This window comes from Apodemus sylvaticus, chromosome 1 (genome assembly GCF_947179515.1).
Source record: "Apodemus sylvaticus chromosome 1, mApoSyl1.1, whole genome shotgun sequence".
NCBI classification, from domain to species: Eukaryota; Metazoa; Chordata; class Mammalia; order Rodentia; family Muridae; genus Apodemus; species Apodemus sylvaticus.
This window is the reverse complement of record NC_067472.1, coordinates 20,697,649-20,715,312: the sequence shown is the minus strand read 5'-3', so window position 1 is coordinate 20,715,312 and position 17,664 is coordinate 20,697,649. Positions and strand designations below refer to the sequence as shown.

Sequence of the window (17,664 nt, the reverse complement as noted above, 5' to 3'; positions counted from 1 at the left end):
CACCATGACCAAGGCAATTCTTATAAAAGAAAACATTTAATTGGAGGCATTTTTATAGTTTCAGAGGTTCAGTCCATTATCATCATGGCAGGAAGGATGGCAGTGTGCAGGCAGACGCTGGAGTAGTAGCTGAGAGCTTCATCCTGATCCTATAAGCAGGAGGGGGAGAGAAAGAGAGAGAGACAGAGAGGGACAGAGAGAGACAGAGAGAGACACACAAAGACAGACAGACAGACAGACAGACTTGGGCCTGGTGTGGCCTTTGAGACCTCAAAGCCCATCCTCAGTTACACACTTCCTCCAACAAGGCCACACCTCCTAATTCTTTCAAATAGTGACACTCCCTAAGCATTCAAATCTGTGATCTGTAGCCATCTGAAATTAAGCCCGAATTAAATATTTCTTTTATGTTTCCTTGGCCATAATGTCTTATCACAGCAATAGAAAAATAACTAGTATGGTGTCACTTAATAACATGTTGTAATATTCACCCAGAAGTTTCCAAAGCCGCCTCATATCTCATAAGCATCCTATATCCCACAAAACACCCTAATGCATGTTCAGATGTGTGAGCACCCCAGTGCATGTTCAGACGCCAGGTCTACTCTTACAGGCCACACATTACTTGCAAATAAAACTAGGGAGCAGAAAGTAAAAGTGGAACCTTTTTTGGAGATCTCAGAGCTATCATTTGCTGAAAATTGGGGTGCTGTGCAGATAACAGTGAGCTAATGAACTCAGAATGTAGCTAAATCTGACTCTATGGGAAGCAAGACTCCTCATTTGCAATGTTAATGGCTGCCCCAACAAGAAGGCTGACACGGTTAACAGGAGTCTGCAGGGCAGAGGCTGCCCACCCCACCCCACCCCCCAGCCCCACACTCCCAGATCTCTCAGAACCACCATCCTGAATCAGTACTCACCCAGCCCGTGGCAGTGGGGATGGTGCGGCAGGCAAAGATGACTTGGAGTCCCAGACCCCACTGTTTCGACCTGCACAGCACAAAAGAGAGTCAGTCACTGTGTCCCGCCTTCAAGGACACCTTTCAGAGACATGTGTGTTTTGTGTCATTTTTACTGAAGTGTGCATGTCTGGCACCACTGAAGCCAAGGGACAAACCAGTGGGCACAGGTGATGAGAAATTTGAAATGCCAATACAGGGGCCGGGGCACAGTTCAGGGGTTGAAGCACTTGCCACACAAGTGTGAAGACCAGAGTTCAGATCCCCAGAATCAATGTAAAGCCAAGAGGGTGTGGTAGCTTCCTGTAATGCCAGTCTTAGAAAGTAGAGAGATAGGAAACTCAGCAAGCACCGGGCTGTGGTGGCGCACGCCTGTAATCTCAGCACTCTAGGAGGCAGAGGTAGGCAGATTTCTGAGTTCGAGGCCAGCCTGGTCTAGAGTGAGTTCCAGGACAGCCAGGGCGATACAGAGAAACCCTGTCTCAAAAAAACCAAATCCAAACCCCCCCCCCCCCAAAAAAAAAGGAAACTCAGAAAGAGTAACTATATTGATGAGCTCTAGGTTTGATTGAGAGAGACTGCCTCAATGAACAAGGTGGACGAACAATATAGAATGATTCCCAAGATCAATCTGAGGCCTCCACGTGTACATGCATCCATATATCTGTGCCTACACACATGCAAAACACATATATGCACACACACACACACACATGTTCACACACACAGTCGCTCACACACACAAAAAGAAAACATGCTAACATAAAAAACTCTGTTGCAGGCTGTAGGTCAGAATGCCATTCTAACAAGATCTCTTTTGACTCATGGGCAAGTTCAAGGCCATTCCCCCCATCAAATCTCCTGAAGTCATAGAAGGGACCCTTGACCTTGTATCCATAGCCTCCCCACCTTCCCGCCTTAAAATAAAGCAGACAACATGAAGGAGGTAGTGAGAGATGACAGTTTCCCTACATGCGTGGCTTCTTGGACACCACTCAGTTAGCAGGAGGTTCGTGATGAGACTTTTTTATTGGATCAAAGTGAACTGAATAAACATTGCCTGTGGTATATACGCATGTATGTGTGTGTGTGCGAGAAGAAAACAGAAGAGGGTGTCACGTGTCCTGCTCCACTATTCTGCCTTATCCCTCTTAGGGTCTTTGACTAAACCCGGAGGTAGGCTGGCAGCCGTCAGGCCCCAGTGACCCTCTGTCTCTACTCCTCACAGTGATGGAATTGTAGTTGCATCCATGCTCACGCCTGACCTTTTACATGCGTGCTTGGGGATCCAAACTCAGATCCAAGATCCTGTTTGATCAGTAAGTGCCATATTCACTGAGACACCTCCCAAGCCCCGAATAATCATCTCACTAAGAGACTAGTATATAGAGCGGTCTCCGGTTCCTAATGGACATGCAGGGGATACTCTGTAAGTTTGGGCCAGATCTGCTGCCCCCTCCAGTGTTATAGTTTTACTGTAAACACAGAAATCAGTTACCAAATACTACTGGAGACTACTGAGGACCTGTGGTAAGCACTGAGAGGCGCTCACAGGCTCCGTGCAAGGTATCCAGAAGGAGAGCCATACTCTCCTCATGTATCCTGAAGAAAAAGGCCTCGGAAAGTATTGAAAGTCTGGCCACAGGGCTATTCTCTCAACCATCTTTTTCTTCACACAGTATTGGCTGAGTTGGGTGCTAATGTCACTAAAGGCCAGAGTGGGTGGTCCAGATGGCTCTGGGCCTTCACCAGCACCCTATGGAGGCGTGCCTTCTCCAGTACTGCTCCTACTTATGGCTTGCCTGACCTAGATACAATTTTAGGAAACATGTAAGAAAGAGAACCACATTTCTAAGTGTTAGGTCTCAGACTGTCCATATATCCAGAAATGAGCTCAGGCTGGATGGCAGAAGGATTCCAGGCAGTTAGATAATAGCCATTGTTCCTCAGAAATGTGTGAGACGGTCCCCACCCTTCCCCACCTGCTTGGAGTCATTTCCCTTGGCTGTCCACAGACATACACCTAAGGCAGTTGTTAGCATACCAACAAGGCCCATGCGGGCCTCCAGGACCCCTCAGTATCAGAAGTAGCTGCTACACACTTCAAAGACCACACTGGCATCCAGGGCTTCCCTCCCCCACCCCACATTACCTACTTATCCTTCTTATAATCTACTTGATTTGTTCAACAACACTCCCCACCCGCGCCCTGTGTGTGTGTGTGTGTGTGTGTGTGTGTGTATGTATGTGTGTGTGTGGGGTATGTGTATGTGGGAGTGGGGGTGTATATGTATGTGTATATGTGTGCATGTGTGTGTGTGTGTGTGTGTGTGTGTATATATATATATATATATGGGAGTCTGTGGGGGTATGTGTTTGTATGTGTGTGTGTATGTGTGTGTGCATATGTGTGTGTGCATGCACACATGTACATGTGTGTATGTATGTGTGTGTGTGTATATATATATATATATGGGAGTCTGTGGGGGTATGTGTATTGGGAGTGGGGGTGTATATGTGTGTATGTATGTGGGTGTGTATGTGTGTGTGCATATGTATGTGTGCATGCACACATGTACATGTGTGCTGCATTTTCTATCTATTAACATCTCCACTATTCTCTGCCTCTCCCTGCTTCCCTAGCTCTGGCCATGTCCAGTCTGTTTCTCTTTTTCTCTGCTCTGGACTCTTCCAGGCACCTCTGGATACTTTTTTCTCTCTAACTCACAATGAAAACCTTCCCCCAATAATGGGACAGTTACATCAACAGTTTTTTTTTAACTGTGTCCCTTTACATACAGTAAGCTGTATGTGTCACATGAAAATAAACTGGTGTCATCCAACCATGGTGCTCGAGTCCCGCTGTGATTGTCCAACTGCTGAGTAATACTGAACATTAAGGTTGACACTGCAAACAGGCCAGCCACACATACTCCGATAGAAGACATCAGGGCAGAGTAGGCAGCCATGCCTGAAAACCCAGGAAGCAGGTAAAAGGGCAGACCCCACCCCCACACCAGCTTTTAGCCAGCAGACAGGAGGAGGCCCTTCGGGCTCTGCTCTGAGGTGCCATGATGCTCTTGGGCCAGTGAGGTGCTTGCAGCCAACCCTGAGGCCCTAAGCTCAGTCCCCAGAACCCTCTCGGGGAAAGGAGAGAACTGACTTTACAAAACTGTCCTCTGACCTCCACATGTGTACCATGACATGCGCATGCTCTGTCCCTTGACAAATGCATAAACAACAACAACAACAACAAAAACCTATGTGGTCTTGCATTAGGAAGACAGCATTCATTTATTATATGTATATGAGTAATACTAGAAGAGGCATCGGATCCCATTACAGTTGGTTGTGAGCCACCATGTAGTTGCTGGGAATTGGACTCAGGACCTCTGGAAGAACAGCCAGTGTTCTTAACTGCTGAGCCAATATCAACCAATCAGACCCTCCAGAGCTCCCAGGGACTAAGCCACCAACCAAGGGGTACACATGGCTCCAGCTGCATATGTAGCAGAGGATTGCCTTGTCAGGCATCAATAGGAGGAGAGGCCCTTGTTCCTATGAAGGCTCAATAGATGCCCCAGTGTAGGGGAATTGAGGGTGGGGAGGCCGGAATGGGTGGGTGGGTAGAGGAACATCCTCATAGAAGCAGGGGGAGCGGGAGGGGATAGAGAGTTTCTGGGAAGGGGAGGGGAAACAGGGAAAGGGGATAACATTTGAAATGTAAATAAAGAAAATAGACAATAAAAAAAAAAGGGAAGTCAGCATTCTAGTTACTTCTGTCACCAAACTGTCTGGGTGACTTCTTACAAACACTGTCTCAGGTGCCCTGTGAAATGGGGGCAGTCATCTTTTCAAATTCATTTTTGGGGGATCAGACAACAGCATAAATCTGACATTTTAAAATTCAGTTGGACATAGCCAGAATCAATAGCACTGGAAAAGGAGCAAATATATCTGATGCCTAAAGGCTTGATAGTGAGGGGAAAGGGCCAGATGTTCAGAAGCCAGATGTGCAGGGCTACATAGTGAGTGATCCTGTCTATACGAAAGGTCAGCAAAAGCAGGTTTCCAGCAACAGAAACAGACTCGTGGTTGCCTGGACCCAGGAGCGGAACTAGCACTGACTATATACAAATAGACATAAGGGACCTTGGCTGGGCGGGCATGGAAATGTTCTACAGTGCACTGTGGTAACGGTTACATAATGCGGTACTATACTATAAACATCATAGTTCATAAAAGTCATTGACTTTAGATTAAGATGGATGAGATTTGCAATATTCAAATTATAACTTATAAAGGATTAGTAAACAGGATTATTAGTAGTGTCTTGTGATGAATACCCCAGTGTCTGTGGGTGCTGGCAGAGTGCTAGGGATTGCAGATGTGGCCTCTGTACCTCCCTAACACCAGGTGGGACAGATGGAGACTCGGAGAGGGCAAAGGGCAGGGGCCACCTGCACTGTGAACCCAGGCAGGCACCTCTCTCTTCAGCCACGACTCCATATTGTTTTGCTGGCATGTCACCCTTGCCTCCCTTCTGGAGAGGATGGAGGGTGTTTCTGTGAGGGAGAATGGAGACAGACTCTTCTCTTCACCAGCCAGGTCCTCAGGTCTCCCACAGGGCAGCCAGGCCAAGGGGCACATGAGCAGGATCCTGGCAATGGTGTAAGTGTCACTCACCTCCCTTTCTGAAAGAGTGCAGCTCTTGGCTGGGACACTGTAAGGGAGAAGTGTGGTGGGTGGTGTGTCACACGCATAAATGTAGAAGGAAAAACAAAACAAAACAAACAAAACCAGCTTCAGTCTCTCTCTGTCCTGAGCAAGAAACGTAAAGGTGTTTGTTTTAAAGGTGCAGGTTAGGGCGTCAGCTGCTGTTTACTTCCTCAGCTAGGAACTCATTGTCAGGGCTTCAGTGCATCCTGTCCCGTGTGCATCCTGTCCCGTGTGCATCCTGTCCCGTGTGCGTCCAGTCCCGTGTGCATCCTGTCCCGTGTGCGTCCTGCTTCCGTGTGTGTCCTGTCCCGTGTGCGTCCTGTCCCGTGTGCGTCCTGTCCCGTGTGCGTCCTGTCCCGTGTGCGTCCTGCTTCCGTGTGTGTCCTGTCCCGTGTGCATCCTGTCCCGTGTGCGTCCTGCTTCCGTGTGTGTCCTGTCCCGTGTGCGTCCTGTCCCGTGTGCGTCCTGTCCCGTGTGCATCCTGTCCCGTGTGCGTCCTGCTTCCGTGTGTGTCCTGTCCCGTGTGCATCCTGTCCCGTGTGCATCCTGTCCCGTGTGCGTCCTGCTTCCGTGTGCGTCCTGTCCCGTGTGCATCCTGTCCCGTGTGTGTCCTGTCCCGTGTGCGTCCTGTCCCGTGTGCGTCCTGCTTCCGTGTGTGTCCTGTCCCGTGTGCGTCCTGTCCCGTGTGCGTCCTGTCCCGTGTGCATCCTGTCCCGTGTGCGTCCTGCTTCCGTGTGTGTCCTGTCCCGTGTGCGTCCTGTCCCGTGTGCGTCCTGTCCCGTGTGCGTCCTGTCCCGTGTGCGTCCTGCTTCCGTGTGTGTCCTGTCCCGTGTGCGTCCTGTCCCGTGTGCGTCCTGTCCCGTGTGCGTCCTGTCCCGTGTGCGTCCTGTCCCGTGTGCGTCCAGTCCCGTGTGCGTCCAGTCCCGTGTGCATCCAGTCCCGTGTGCGTCCTGTCCCGTGTGCGTCCTGTCCCGTGTGTGTCCTGTCCCGTGTGCGTCCTGTCCCGTGTGTGTCCTGCTTCCGTGCGTGTCCTGTCCCGTGTGCATCCTGCTTCCGTGCGTGTATTGCACATCACTCTATTTCAACTTCACATTCAACATTTTGTTTTCCTACCCTGCCCCCAGAATCAGCACTTTAGCCTCCAGAGTTCCAGCTCTCTGCAAGCATTCTGTGTCGTTGTTGTTGTTAAAGTATGTAACACCCTGTATTTTGAGGCATGCACACAAAAGATTCCACCCAGCAATTCTGCAACAATTTTGACTGCATTAGTGTGAAGTTCAAGTTTCACATTTTTGGGGATTTGTAAATTTTAAGGGTCTGTCTATCTATCTATCTATCTATCTATCTATCTATCTATCTAGTTTGTTAGTTTGTTTGTTTGGTGGTTTTTTCAAGACAGGGTTTCTCTGTGTAGCCCTGTCTGTTCTAAAACTCATGCCTATGCCTCCTGAGTGCTGGGATTAAAGGTATGTTCAATCACCACCTTTTCTTGTTTTGAGGAATACAATTTTAAATGATACCTGTTAGAAAACAGGTGTTTCCATCCCCCCACCCAATCCTGCCCTCAGAGACTCAGTGCCAGCAACTACATCCTCCCTAGTCACCAACCATTTAAAAGCCACCTGTCTCCCAGTCTCTGTATGTCAAATGTCTCTCACTCTGTCTCTTTGCCTCTATCTTTCTCACATTTCTGCTTCAAGACATCCTTTTGTATCCCCCAACACACACACACACACACACACACACACACACACACACACGCCAATAAGTCTCTTGTGTGAGATCTGCTGCACTGTATGATCCTTGCAGCATACCTTGGCTAGGATTGGCCCAGCAAGGTACTCCAATGATAAATCCTAACCAACTTAGAGAAAGCTCAGAAATACAAATTCTATGTATCTTTTCCATCTAAAAGCTGAATACCATCTAGAGATTTTACCCTTACTGGGAGACAAGTCCCTATGGACTAAGATATATGGTTTGTTTAAATTGATGGTTCTCACCCAGCTATAAGTTGAATCTAACTCAGAGATACTTGATACTACGTGGGGATATTTTTACCCATCATGTTTAGGGAGATGATTTTGCAGTCTAGTGGGTAGAGGAGGTCAGGCCCTTCCAGGAAGCCTGTGGGCATGGACTAAGACTTTGTTCCCTGTCCTAGGAAACTTGGGGATATAGGTGATTGTTCATGTATGATCTTAATTGTACATACCTTCCAGAACAGATTCAAAACCAAACCATACATCTACTAACCTGCAACAGGCCCTGGAGGCGACACGTGCTTTGAGGAGCTGTTTGGCTTGGTTGATCTATTCACCATGGGGGCTGAAACACACAAACATGCATATGCAGAGAGATTGCAGACCTGTTTCATTGAGGAAAGTTATTGTAGACACAAATGTGATCAGTCAAAGCAGAGAATCTGCAGAGATTCTATGACCCCCATTAATCCCATAAGCTATTCAAATAAATCTCCTTAGGGGAAGCTCAGGGATGGGTGTACTTATTAGTGATTAAAGAAATGAAATAGCTGGGCAGTGGTGGTGCACGCCTTTAATCCCAGCACTTGGGAGGCAGAGGCAGAGGCAGGAGGATTTCTGAGTTCGAGGCCAGTCTGGACTACAGGGTGGGTGAGTTCCAGGACAGCCAGGGCTACACAGAGAAACCCTGTCTTGAAAAACCAAGAAATGAAATAAAGATAATCTGTTAAAACACATACTGGATCAGAATATCAGCTCCTGGAGGTTTGAGAGACAAAGTTTTGCTTTGTTTCATTTTAATCAAAAGTATATTAAACCTAACCATGGTGATGCCAAATTGATCATGCCTCCTTCCCTTCCATACACAAATTCCCTTGGGTTTTGAGGTTGTTTGAGGAGAGAAGAGAGGTGATGTGTAGGTGTTGCTTTATTCACTGGGTGGCTTGGTCTTCAAGCTCATACAAAGCTCTTGCAGTCCAGTGAGAGCTATTGAGAACCATTCTGAGTAAAGGCAAGCTTAAGATCATACCCAGTGCTGTCATAACCAGGGAATAAAACCCAGAACATGGAGGAAGGAATAAGGCTCTGAAGCAGAAGTTTGGCTAGCCAGAGGGGGCGTGGCTACAGAGGAGCAGCCCTTGTCTGGTCTGACCTCCCCAGGGCTTGCTTGCTGAGCAGCCGGGTAGCCCCTAACTGCTGGAAGTTTTCAAGGACTCCAAACTCCAAACACTTACCTTTCTCAGCAGGCCGTGGACTGCTCTCTCTGGGATGGATATAGTTTTCATCGTTATCTTCCACAGGAACCACATAATCAGCCTAAAGGAAATATAGAAGTGAAGAGAACGTGTAATGTTTGTTGCATATTCATAGTTAATTGTGGGAGAAAGAAATTTCTGTGTCTATAAAAGCTTTAATGGGCTGTAAGTCACACACTGTAAAATTGCTTACAATGGGGTACCTTTTGGCATTTAGTTATCCATTGTATCTACAGGGGCTTGTCTACCAGACTCTGTTCCATGAATGCTAAGTTCATGGCTGCTGAAGTCCCTTAAGAAAAAAGAAAATATCAGTGGTGTTTTCTGTGATAAAACATCAGGAGCAGATGAAAGCTATAGAAAGAGGAGTTTATTTGGCCTAGAGGGATAAGTCCTGGAGGTATAAGTGTCCATGATGGTGTACAGGGGGTTGGGGGTGGGCACAATAGCAAACAGAAGAGGTGGTAGCAGGAGCAGGGAGCTGAGCATTCACATATTTAATCACAAGCATGAAACAGAGCCTTAAATAGATGTGGGAGTGAGATTATAAAAACCCAAAAGCCATACTCCTTCCAGCAAGGCCACGCCCCCTAAACCTTCCCAAACAGTGCCACCTGTTGGGGACCATGTGTTCAAATGCCTGAGACCATGGGGGCTATTTTCATTCAGACCACTATGTCAGTATTCAGCCAATGCTTGAGTATTTTAATCTCTGGGCTTCTAAAATACCTAGTACGATGCTAGGCATGTCTTGTAGTTTGGATCCATTTTTCTTTGATAGCTAATGCTTCCTAGCATCTCTTCAGGTGCTTATTAATACCCTTTTCCACTTTTAATTGGGTTGTTGGCCTTTTATTGTTATGGTATATTAGTTCCTTGACTGTCCTAGATATTAAGTCCTATATGAGATCCATGACTTGCATTTTTTTTCTCCAGTTTTGAGTCTCACTATGTGGCATACAGAAGCACTGAGCTGAAGTCTTCCCAGTGTTGGGATTACAGGCATGTGTAATGGGCCTTGCTCATGCTTTTTTGATGTACTGCTTCAGGTCCAAAGATCTAAATTTTAAGTCTAATTTGTGTAATTTTTTTCTATATTTGTGTTTTGGTGTCATTAATAACCGTTGCCTAACTCAAGGCCATAAAGATTGACACTTATGCTTTTTCCCTCTAAGAGCCCAATAGTTTCATGTCTTACATTTGGGTCTATGATCCACTTCTGGTTGATATTGTCTATGGTATGAAACAGGGTCCAGTTCTCACATTTTGCATGTGGATATGAATTTATTTCTAGCATTGTTACTTGTTTTTAATCAGTTACCTCTTTATTAAATTTTCTTGGTCTTTGTCAACAACCAGTGGACCACAAATGTACAGAGGGATAAATTTTTTTTATACTGAGAAAATACAAATGCTCTACCTAGATCTTAAAGATGGATTTTCTAAACTGTCCTGGTAGACTGATTGGAAATTTACCAGGAGCAGAAAAACAAACCAACACACATTACCTTGTTCAGCCATTTTAACAGCCTTGTCAGGTAGGTACTACCACCAGCTCTGAGGTATGGAGAGGACACAGTGCTTGCACAAGGCAATAGCTACAGGATTGGAACCCAGTCACTTCCAGCACTCCACAGCCACAGCCCACCCTCCCACCTTTCCACTCCTCTTTTAGAGTTCTTCCTTCTCTCTGGTTAGTTGTCATTTCTCATTTCTTCACCTTCAACGGGCGTCATCCTGTCTACTGCATCTAGAACGCAATCTACTTAGAATAATGCTACTTCTGGACCTGAGATGTCTTTATTTCAAAAGGGAAATGACAGTAAAGACTGGACTCACTCCCAACAAATTCTGTTTGTTCAATAAGAGAAGACTCGCAATGTGCATTTCTGGTCCTACAGCTCTGTGGTTTGAAATTGCCACCTGCTACAGGTACGTGATGGAGCTCCACCACAGTCTGCCCCTTCAGGAGCCCACAGACATTACTGTAAGGTCCTGATATAAACTCCACTATCCCATGAATAATCCACAAAACCGTAGCTGTAGTGTGAGCAGTAATTACTCTACAACAACAATAACAACAACAACCACAACAGGATCTCTTTTATTATAGATTTATCTCAAACTTGCTGAATATTTGAGAATGACTTTAGCTACAGATCCCCCTGCCTCGACCTCTTGAGATCTGTGATTGTAAACACGAACCATCGCCCCAGGCTATCAACCGATCCTTTAAATGCAAGTAGCACGACCTCCACATGGCTGAGAAACTTCAGTGATTGTAAGGTGTGAGTCAAAGATATTAGTAGGCCAGCGATGGTTTACACATCTGTAGTCTCAGCTACTTGGGAGGCTGAGGCAAGAGGATCATAACTTTGCCAGCCTGTGAACACAGCAAGTTCAAAGCTGGCTGAACAGTTTATCAAGATCAGGTGGAGTGGTGTATGCTTTTGAGCCCAGCACTTAGGAGGTAGAGGCAAGCAGATCTTTGTGAGTTCTAGGACAGCAAACACTACATACAGACCTTCTCTCAACAAAGGAAAACAACCACAAACAAACAAACAGCTCCAAACAACAAACAAAATAAATCATAAACTATTAGATATATATAAGGTTCTAAGTGCTAGAAAAAGAAAAAGGTATGCCTCTGTCTCTGTCTGTCTCTGTCATTGTCACTGTCTCTGTCTCTGTCTCTGTCTCTCTCTGTGTGTGTGTGTGTGTGTGTGTGTGTGTCTGTGTATGTTAGTTTTGCCTTTTCTCTTTCCTTTTTACAGATTCTTTTTCCCTCCCAAGACAGGGTACCATGCAGCCTAGCCTGGCCTTGAATTTACTCTGTAGGAAAGGATGACCACGAACCCTGACCTTGGGTGCTGGAATTACTGATCTCTGCCACCACTCCTCATTTATGTGGTGCTGGTAATGGAATCCAGTACTTTGTAGAGGCTAGGAAAATACTCTACCAACAGAGCCTTGGTCCTCTGTGCATGCAGGTGCAGAAAGACATGGGCGCAGGGAAGAATCTCAAGTGCCATTGTTTAGGGACCATTCTCTTTATGAGTTTTGTTTATTTGACTTATTTTTAAATTATTTATCTACTTATCTATCTACCTATTATTTATTTATTGGCCTGGGACTCATTCCCTAACCTGTCTCCACCAGTGTTGGGATTGCAGACAAGCAACATCACCCGTGCTTTTTTATGTGCTTCTGTGGGAAATGAACTCTGGTCTTCCTCCTTGCAAGGCAAACACTTTAGCCAGTTTGTTTTCTTTGTAACCTTTGTTGTTGTTGTTATATTTTTAAGAATTTTCTGTATAGCCCTGGGTGCCCTGGAACTTGCTTTTGTAGACCAAAAGCAGTCTACAAAAAAATCCAACTCAGAAAATCTGCCTGCCTCTGACCCCCTAGTGCTGGGAATAAGGCTGTGCACCACCACACCCAGCATGTAACCTTTTTCTAATGTCAGCTTTCCATCTGCTCCTTCCAGATTACAGCCTCCTCTACTCCCTTCCCACTGGTCCAGGCTTCCTTGAGCCACCTCTGCAGGACTGGTATGTGCAGAACTCTGCCCTGACTCACTGAACTCCTTCCCAGCTAATCACAGACGGACAGATGGACGGACAAACGTGGAGATCCTGGCACAGCCTGTTGCTTCTGTGCCTAAAGTCTCATCTTCAAGTGAATTTGCCCAGGGTTAAGAGTTTTATGACCCTTTCTCTCTTCTATACTACTATGTCCCCTTCCCCCATGCCTGCTTTAAAGAGACAGGAATGTTGCTTTAAGTCACCTCTCTGGCTGACAGACTGAGTATTGAGAAACCGCTCCCCAAGTCTGCCGCCATCCGCCTTTCACTATCCCCAGAGCAGTAACCAGGTGCAGAAGTGTGTAGAGGCGAGAGACATGAGGAGCCTTTGAGGAGGCCGATGTGTGCATACATTGTAAGAACAGTGAGCCCATGGAACATGAGGAAAGGGTTCATTTACAACTGAGCTGTGCTACCATGCGCTCAGCAGCTCTGACTCAGTGTGGGCTGCTGCCACCCGCACTCGGGGTTCAGGAGAAACGGGAAAACTGACCTTCAAAAAGTCTAGAATATGATAGACACCCAGTGTGTGTGTGTGTGTGTGTGTGTCTGTAAGAACTATATCTATCTATTAAATATCAAAATAGTAAGAATAGAAAGAAGGGAAGGAAGGAAGGAAGGAAGGAAGGAAGGAAGGAAGGAAGGAAGGAAGGAAGGAAGGAAGGAAGGAAGGAAGAAAACAGACCTAGAGAGGTCGGCCAGCTTGCCTAAAATCCCAGAGCTGACAGGATCAGAAAGAATTTAGACCTAGATATTGTCACTACTGTGCTTTAAAAGGTCCTCTTTTCTGTCTTCTTACTGGAAAGTATATAAAGACACAAATGGAGGTCATTTCACAACTGGTTTAGCACCAGCAGGCATCTCAAAAGAAGTGGTTTCTCAGAGTAGCTTCTCTAAGATTGTCTGGTAATGGCTTGGAGCTATCTTCAGTGCCCTCCTGTAGGAGCATCTTTTGTTTTTTTTTTTCAAATTAGATATATTCCTTATTTACATTTCAAATGATTTCCCCTTTCCTGGTTTCCCCCTCCCCAAAAGTCCCATAAGCCCTCTTCCCCTCTCCCTATTCCTCAATCAACCTTATCCTGCTTCCCCTGTCCAGGTATTCCCCTACACTGCTGCACTGAGCCTTTCCAGGACAAGGGGCCTCCCCTTCCTTCTTCTTGGGCATCATTTGGTATGTGAATTGTGTCTTGGGTATTCTGAGATTCTGGGCTAATATCCATTTATCAGTGACTACATACCATGTAGGAGCATCTTAATGGCCCCATGTAAGGGTTGTCTTTGTTTTTAAAACGCAAATGCCATGAGAGTCAGGGACTACTAGGTTGGGGCAGCCATTGTCACACAACCTGAACACTTCACTGGGTTACTTTCAAGAGGCGACAATCCCAATCGAAATAATACTCCCAAGGAGCAGGCAGTGACAGAGGGAAGGTTGATGAGGTGGGTCTCTGGATTCCTAGAGGCTTGGTGCGGAAGTAGAAGTAAAAGCAGTGAAGGCATTGTGGGGGAAAACAGGGGAGGCTCAGATCCAACACACACACACACACACACACACACAATCAGTGGAAAGCTGAGATGAATAAAATGGGTTCCATGTGCCGATTTCAGAGAAAGCCTGTTCTCCTCAGTGTCACCCTGAGGGACATGGAGACCAGCAAGGTTTAGAGGAAGGGAGGTCATTCCAGAACTACTTCCCCAGTCCCTACAGCTCTCCTCCTAAGCTTACTTTACCTCATCTTCAAGGAGGTCTTTGGGCTTGGGGGGCACTTGAGGCTTCTGTAGAGAGTTGGGGGCTGGCAGGGTGGAGGCCAGCCTTGCTTTTGCTGAAGGCCAGCTGGGCTTACTCGGAAGTGTCTTGCTGAAGGGTGGAGAGTGCCGCTGGCTGGATCGATTATCTTGAACAAACACAAGACAACACAAAAGAGGCTTTGGGTCATTCATTGTGTGGACGTCATGGGGATCTAAAAAAACACAGAGCCAGAGGCGTCTATCTAGCCGCAAAGGATCAGCGTGGTTCTTAAAGGAGACAAGTCAACAGGTAGACAGAAAGCATCAATTGCCAACTGTCTATTTACCTGTGTGCTAACTAGCAGAAGGTCCCCAAGACCTCATTGGGAGGGGGATGATAAGAGCCTATGGGGTTGGGAGAGCCGAGAGCCCAGCACTCTACTAAGCACTGTGGGCAGGAGTAGCACGTGGAAGCGAGGCGTCTGCTTCTCAGCTGCATTTACAGTGGAGACATCTCGGGGCTTTAAAAGTGGTCCTACTCTGGACTTCTGGATGCAATCTGTTGTGATGGGTTTTACATCCTCCAGAATATACCGAGACGTTCTTTCCCTCAACTCCTGGAGAAACCAGGCGAGCCTGCTTTGTCCAGGACTATCCTTTTGAGCAGGAATCTGAGAAAGAGCTCCAGTGCCGGATGGGTCTGGGTTTCTTCTGCTTAATAAATGGATCTGATCCCATCATGCTCCGTGAGGGCTTCAGATACCCAGCCTGCCCAGCGACGCTGTGAGCTGCCTTCTGATTGGACCGAAGAATTCTCAGAAGTTCTTAGCATAAGGATGCCCTGGCCTCTCCCATCCCAGGCAGTGCAGAGCCTTGCAGCACACTGCTGGTTGTCCTGCTTCCTCCTGTGACACTACCTTGCCTGTCACACCCCGACACTATGTGTGCTTTTCTCAGTGCTCCTCGCTCTCAGAACTTATTTCTTCATTGTCTGAGGTATGTGGCCAATGTCACATTTACAGTGCTCACACTACTAGGGCGTCTGCTTTGCCAGTTTTATTTGTTTGCTGCTCTTGGTGTTAGGATTCTGTCTAAGCTCCACCCCACAATTTCTTAGCAACAACTAGGTATGCCCCTCCCCACAGGTGCTGGTGTTTATATAGAATTTTCAACGCAATGTTTAATTAAACCCATGAGAAGTAGCAAAACGTTGAGTCGTGGCTTCTGGTTTGCACTGTGCACCTAATACTGCCTGCCCCTCTCTGGATCGCTGCTGTGGGTGAACAAAAACATTTACCACATCCAGTGGGGGAGTGCATGGGGCGGGGCTTAAGGCCTGCCCCTTAGGAGCTATGGAGCTGAGAGGCCTAGTTCGTACCTGAGTTCAGCACCTATATAACCTTGGCCCAGTTAGCTCCCTGCCTGCAGTCTCTTCTTGCTCTATACAGTGAAGATGCATCCCTGTTCCACAATACTGACAGGGATAAAAAGCCATAACAACAAAGCAGCGCCCTGTGATATATAGAACATAGCAAGAGTATTGCTGCCTTGCTCACTGCTAAATGCTCAGGGCCGAGCATGGTTCTGGCCAGAGTAAGGGCCCAACAGGCTAATTGTGGAACAAAGAACCAGCATCAACTGGTACCCTGCGGAGAGGCTGCCGACAGCTGTGAGGATGTTCTTTCTGCGCACATGCAAACACTGCCCTGGTTATGAACACACTCAATACACCTGCCTTCAGGGAACCTCTTAGTCCCTTGCTACGACAAGAACAGAAATGATTTTTACTGTTCCTCCTGATATCTTACACAAGCTAGGTAAGAACTCTACCACTGAGCTACACTGCCAGCCTGGTGTCATTTGTTTTGTTTATGTTTTTTTTTTTTAACTTTTTATTTCGAGGTGTGGTCTTGTTAAGTTGCCCAGCCTTGAAACTTGGGATCCTCCTGCCTCCTCCCCACCCACCAGCTAGGATTATAGACCTGTGCTACCATGACAGACTTCTTGACCAAAGGCATGCCTCAAAGTCAGATTGTGCAGTGTCAACTGATCTAACTGATTGTAGGTCCAAGGCTCACTGACTAAGGCTCCCCCCTCCCCAGTGGACATCCACAGTCTAAATGGCCCGTGTGCAAAGCTGTCTGAAACAGAATAAAGAAGGGGCTTCGGTGGACACTCAGGTCCTTGAAGGGCACCGTTATTCTGTGTGGGTTTCTCTGAAGTTGCATTGCCTTGGATGACGGAGTTCTCAGGCGAAACAGAACTAATGTCTAGGTTGACTTCCTATGGGTTATGATGGGAGAGGGGAGGTTGGGGAGGGGGAGGGCAGGGAGAGCAATCCTTAGGGTACACTTCTTTATCAGTTCAGAGAATCTGTTCAATGCTTCCAACCTGGGAAAAATGCTCCCCATAAAATGAGAAAGCCATAACGTTTGTGCTATCCCCGACCCCCGACCCCCGGCCCCCACCCCACTGTGCGCGTTTGTGCTATCCCCGCCCCCGCCCCCTGCCCCCACCCCACTGTGCGCCTGCTCCGCTCCTGTACTGCTGCTCGAAAGTGAGAGTGGAGACAGGCAGGGGACCCTCAAGCAGCAGCTATGTTTGCCGGTCGTCTCCCCATCCTGCGGTCCCAGCGTCCACAGTGGCCTCACCTACATACTCGCCCCTCGTGAAGGGCAGAGCCGGATGGACCACCCGCGTCTGCTGCTCGGCGGGAGGCGGCTCATAGGAATCGTCGCCCGTCTCCTCTGCGGGCATCACGTACATCTCGGAGTCCGAATGTTCATCTGGGTTTTCATAGTCACTGTCCTGCAAATGTAAGCATGTGTTTGGTACCCCTGCGGGTGCTGTCTAATGATTCCGCCTTAGGAGGCAGGAGGAGTTCTAGCAGCAGAGGACAGGAAGCGGACCCTGATGGAGACCGTTCGCATCAGCTTGCTCCACAGCTTCTACCACGATCACACAGGACTTTCCAGTGCAGAGACAGACAATTGTCTCCTTTCCGTGTTATAATGCTCCCACTGTCTGGCCTAAATGCCTTAGGAACAAGCCTGTGTTTCATACTATTGGCAGCAGAGACCCATCAAAGTAAAAATAACCGCTAGGGGAATTTAACCAACCCTTGTTCATCTTGGCTTTTTAACTTCAGGGTAGGTCAGCCCCTACTCTCCCGGTTAATTTCTACTTTGTGTTCCTCGTTCTAGGACTTCTTTATAAAGTTTACTTCTTTTATTTCTTGCGATTATAATATAATAACACCATTTCCCCCCTCCCCTTTCTCCCTCCAAATTCTCTGATATCCTTGCCTTCTTTCAAATTCTTATTTCTGCTAGAAAGCGGTCTTCTCCCTCTCGGCCGCAGATGCGATCTTGCGCTGAGGCCAGCAGGGGGCGCAGCCACGACACTCTGGTTTCCGCTACCCTAGGTTCTAG

At 47.2% G+C, this 17,664-nt stretch overlaps 1 protein-coding gene across 3 annotated transcripts in view; it reads right to left on the bottom strand.

Moving 5' to 3' along the window:
- Positions 1-17,664, bottom strand: part of Blnk (B cell linker) — a 69,295-nt gene that overhangs the window by 19,141 nt on the left and 32,490 nt on the right. For all 3 annotated transcript variants that reach the window (XM_052186114.1, XM_052186104.1, XM_052186123.1), the window contains 5 exons: positions 16,885-17,041; positions 14,237-14,400; positions 8,899-8,980; positions 7,938-8,009; positions 924-993 (listed from right to left, as the gene is read on the bottom strand). In XM_052186114.1, the coding sequence (XP_052042074.1) occupies positions 924-993; positions 7,938-8,009; positions 8,899-8,980; positions 14,237-14,400; positions 16,885-17,041 (545 nt within the window). The remainder of the gene's footprint in view (positions 1-923; positions 994-7,937; positions 8,010-8,898; positions 8,981-14,236; positions 14,401-16,884; positions 17,042-17,664) is intronic.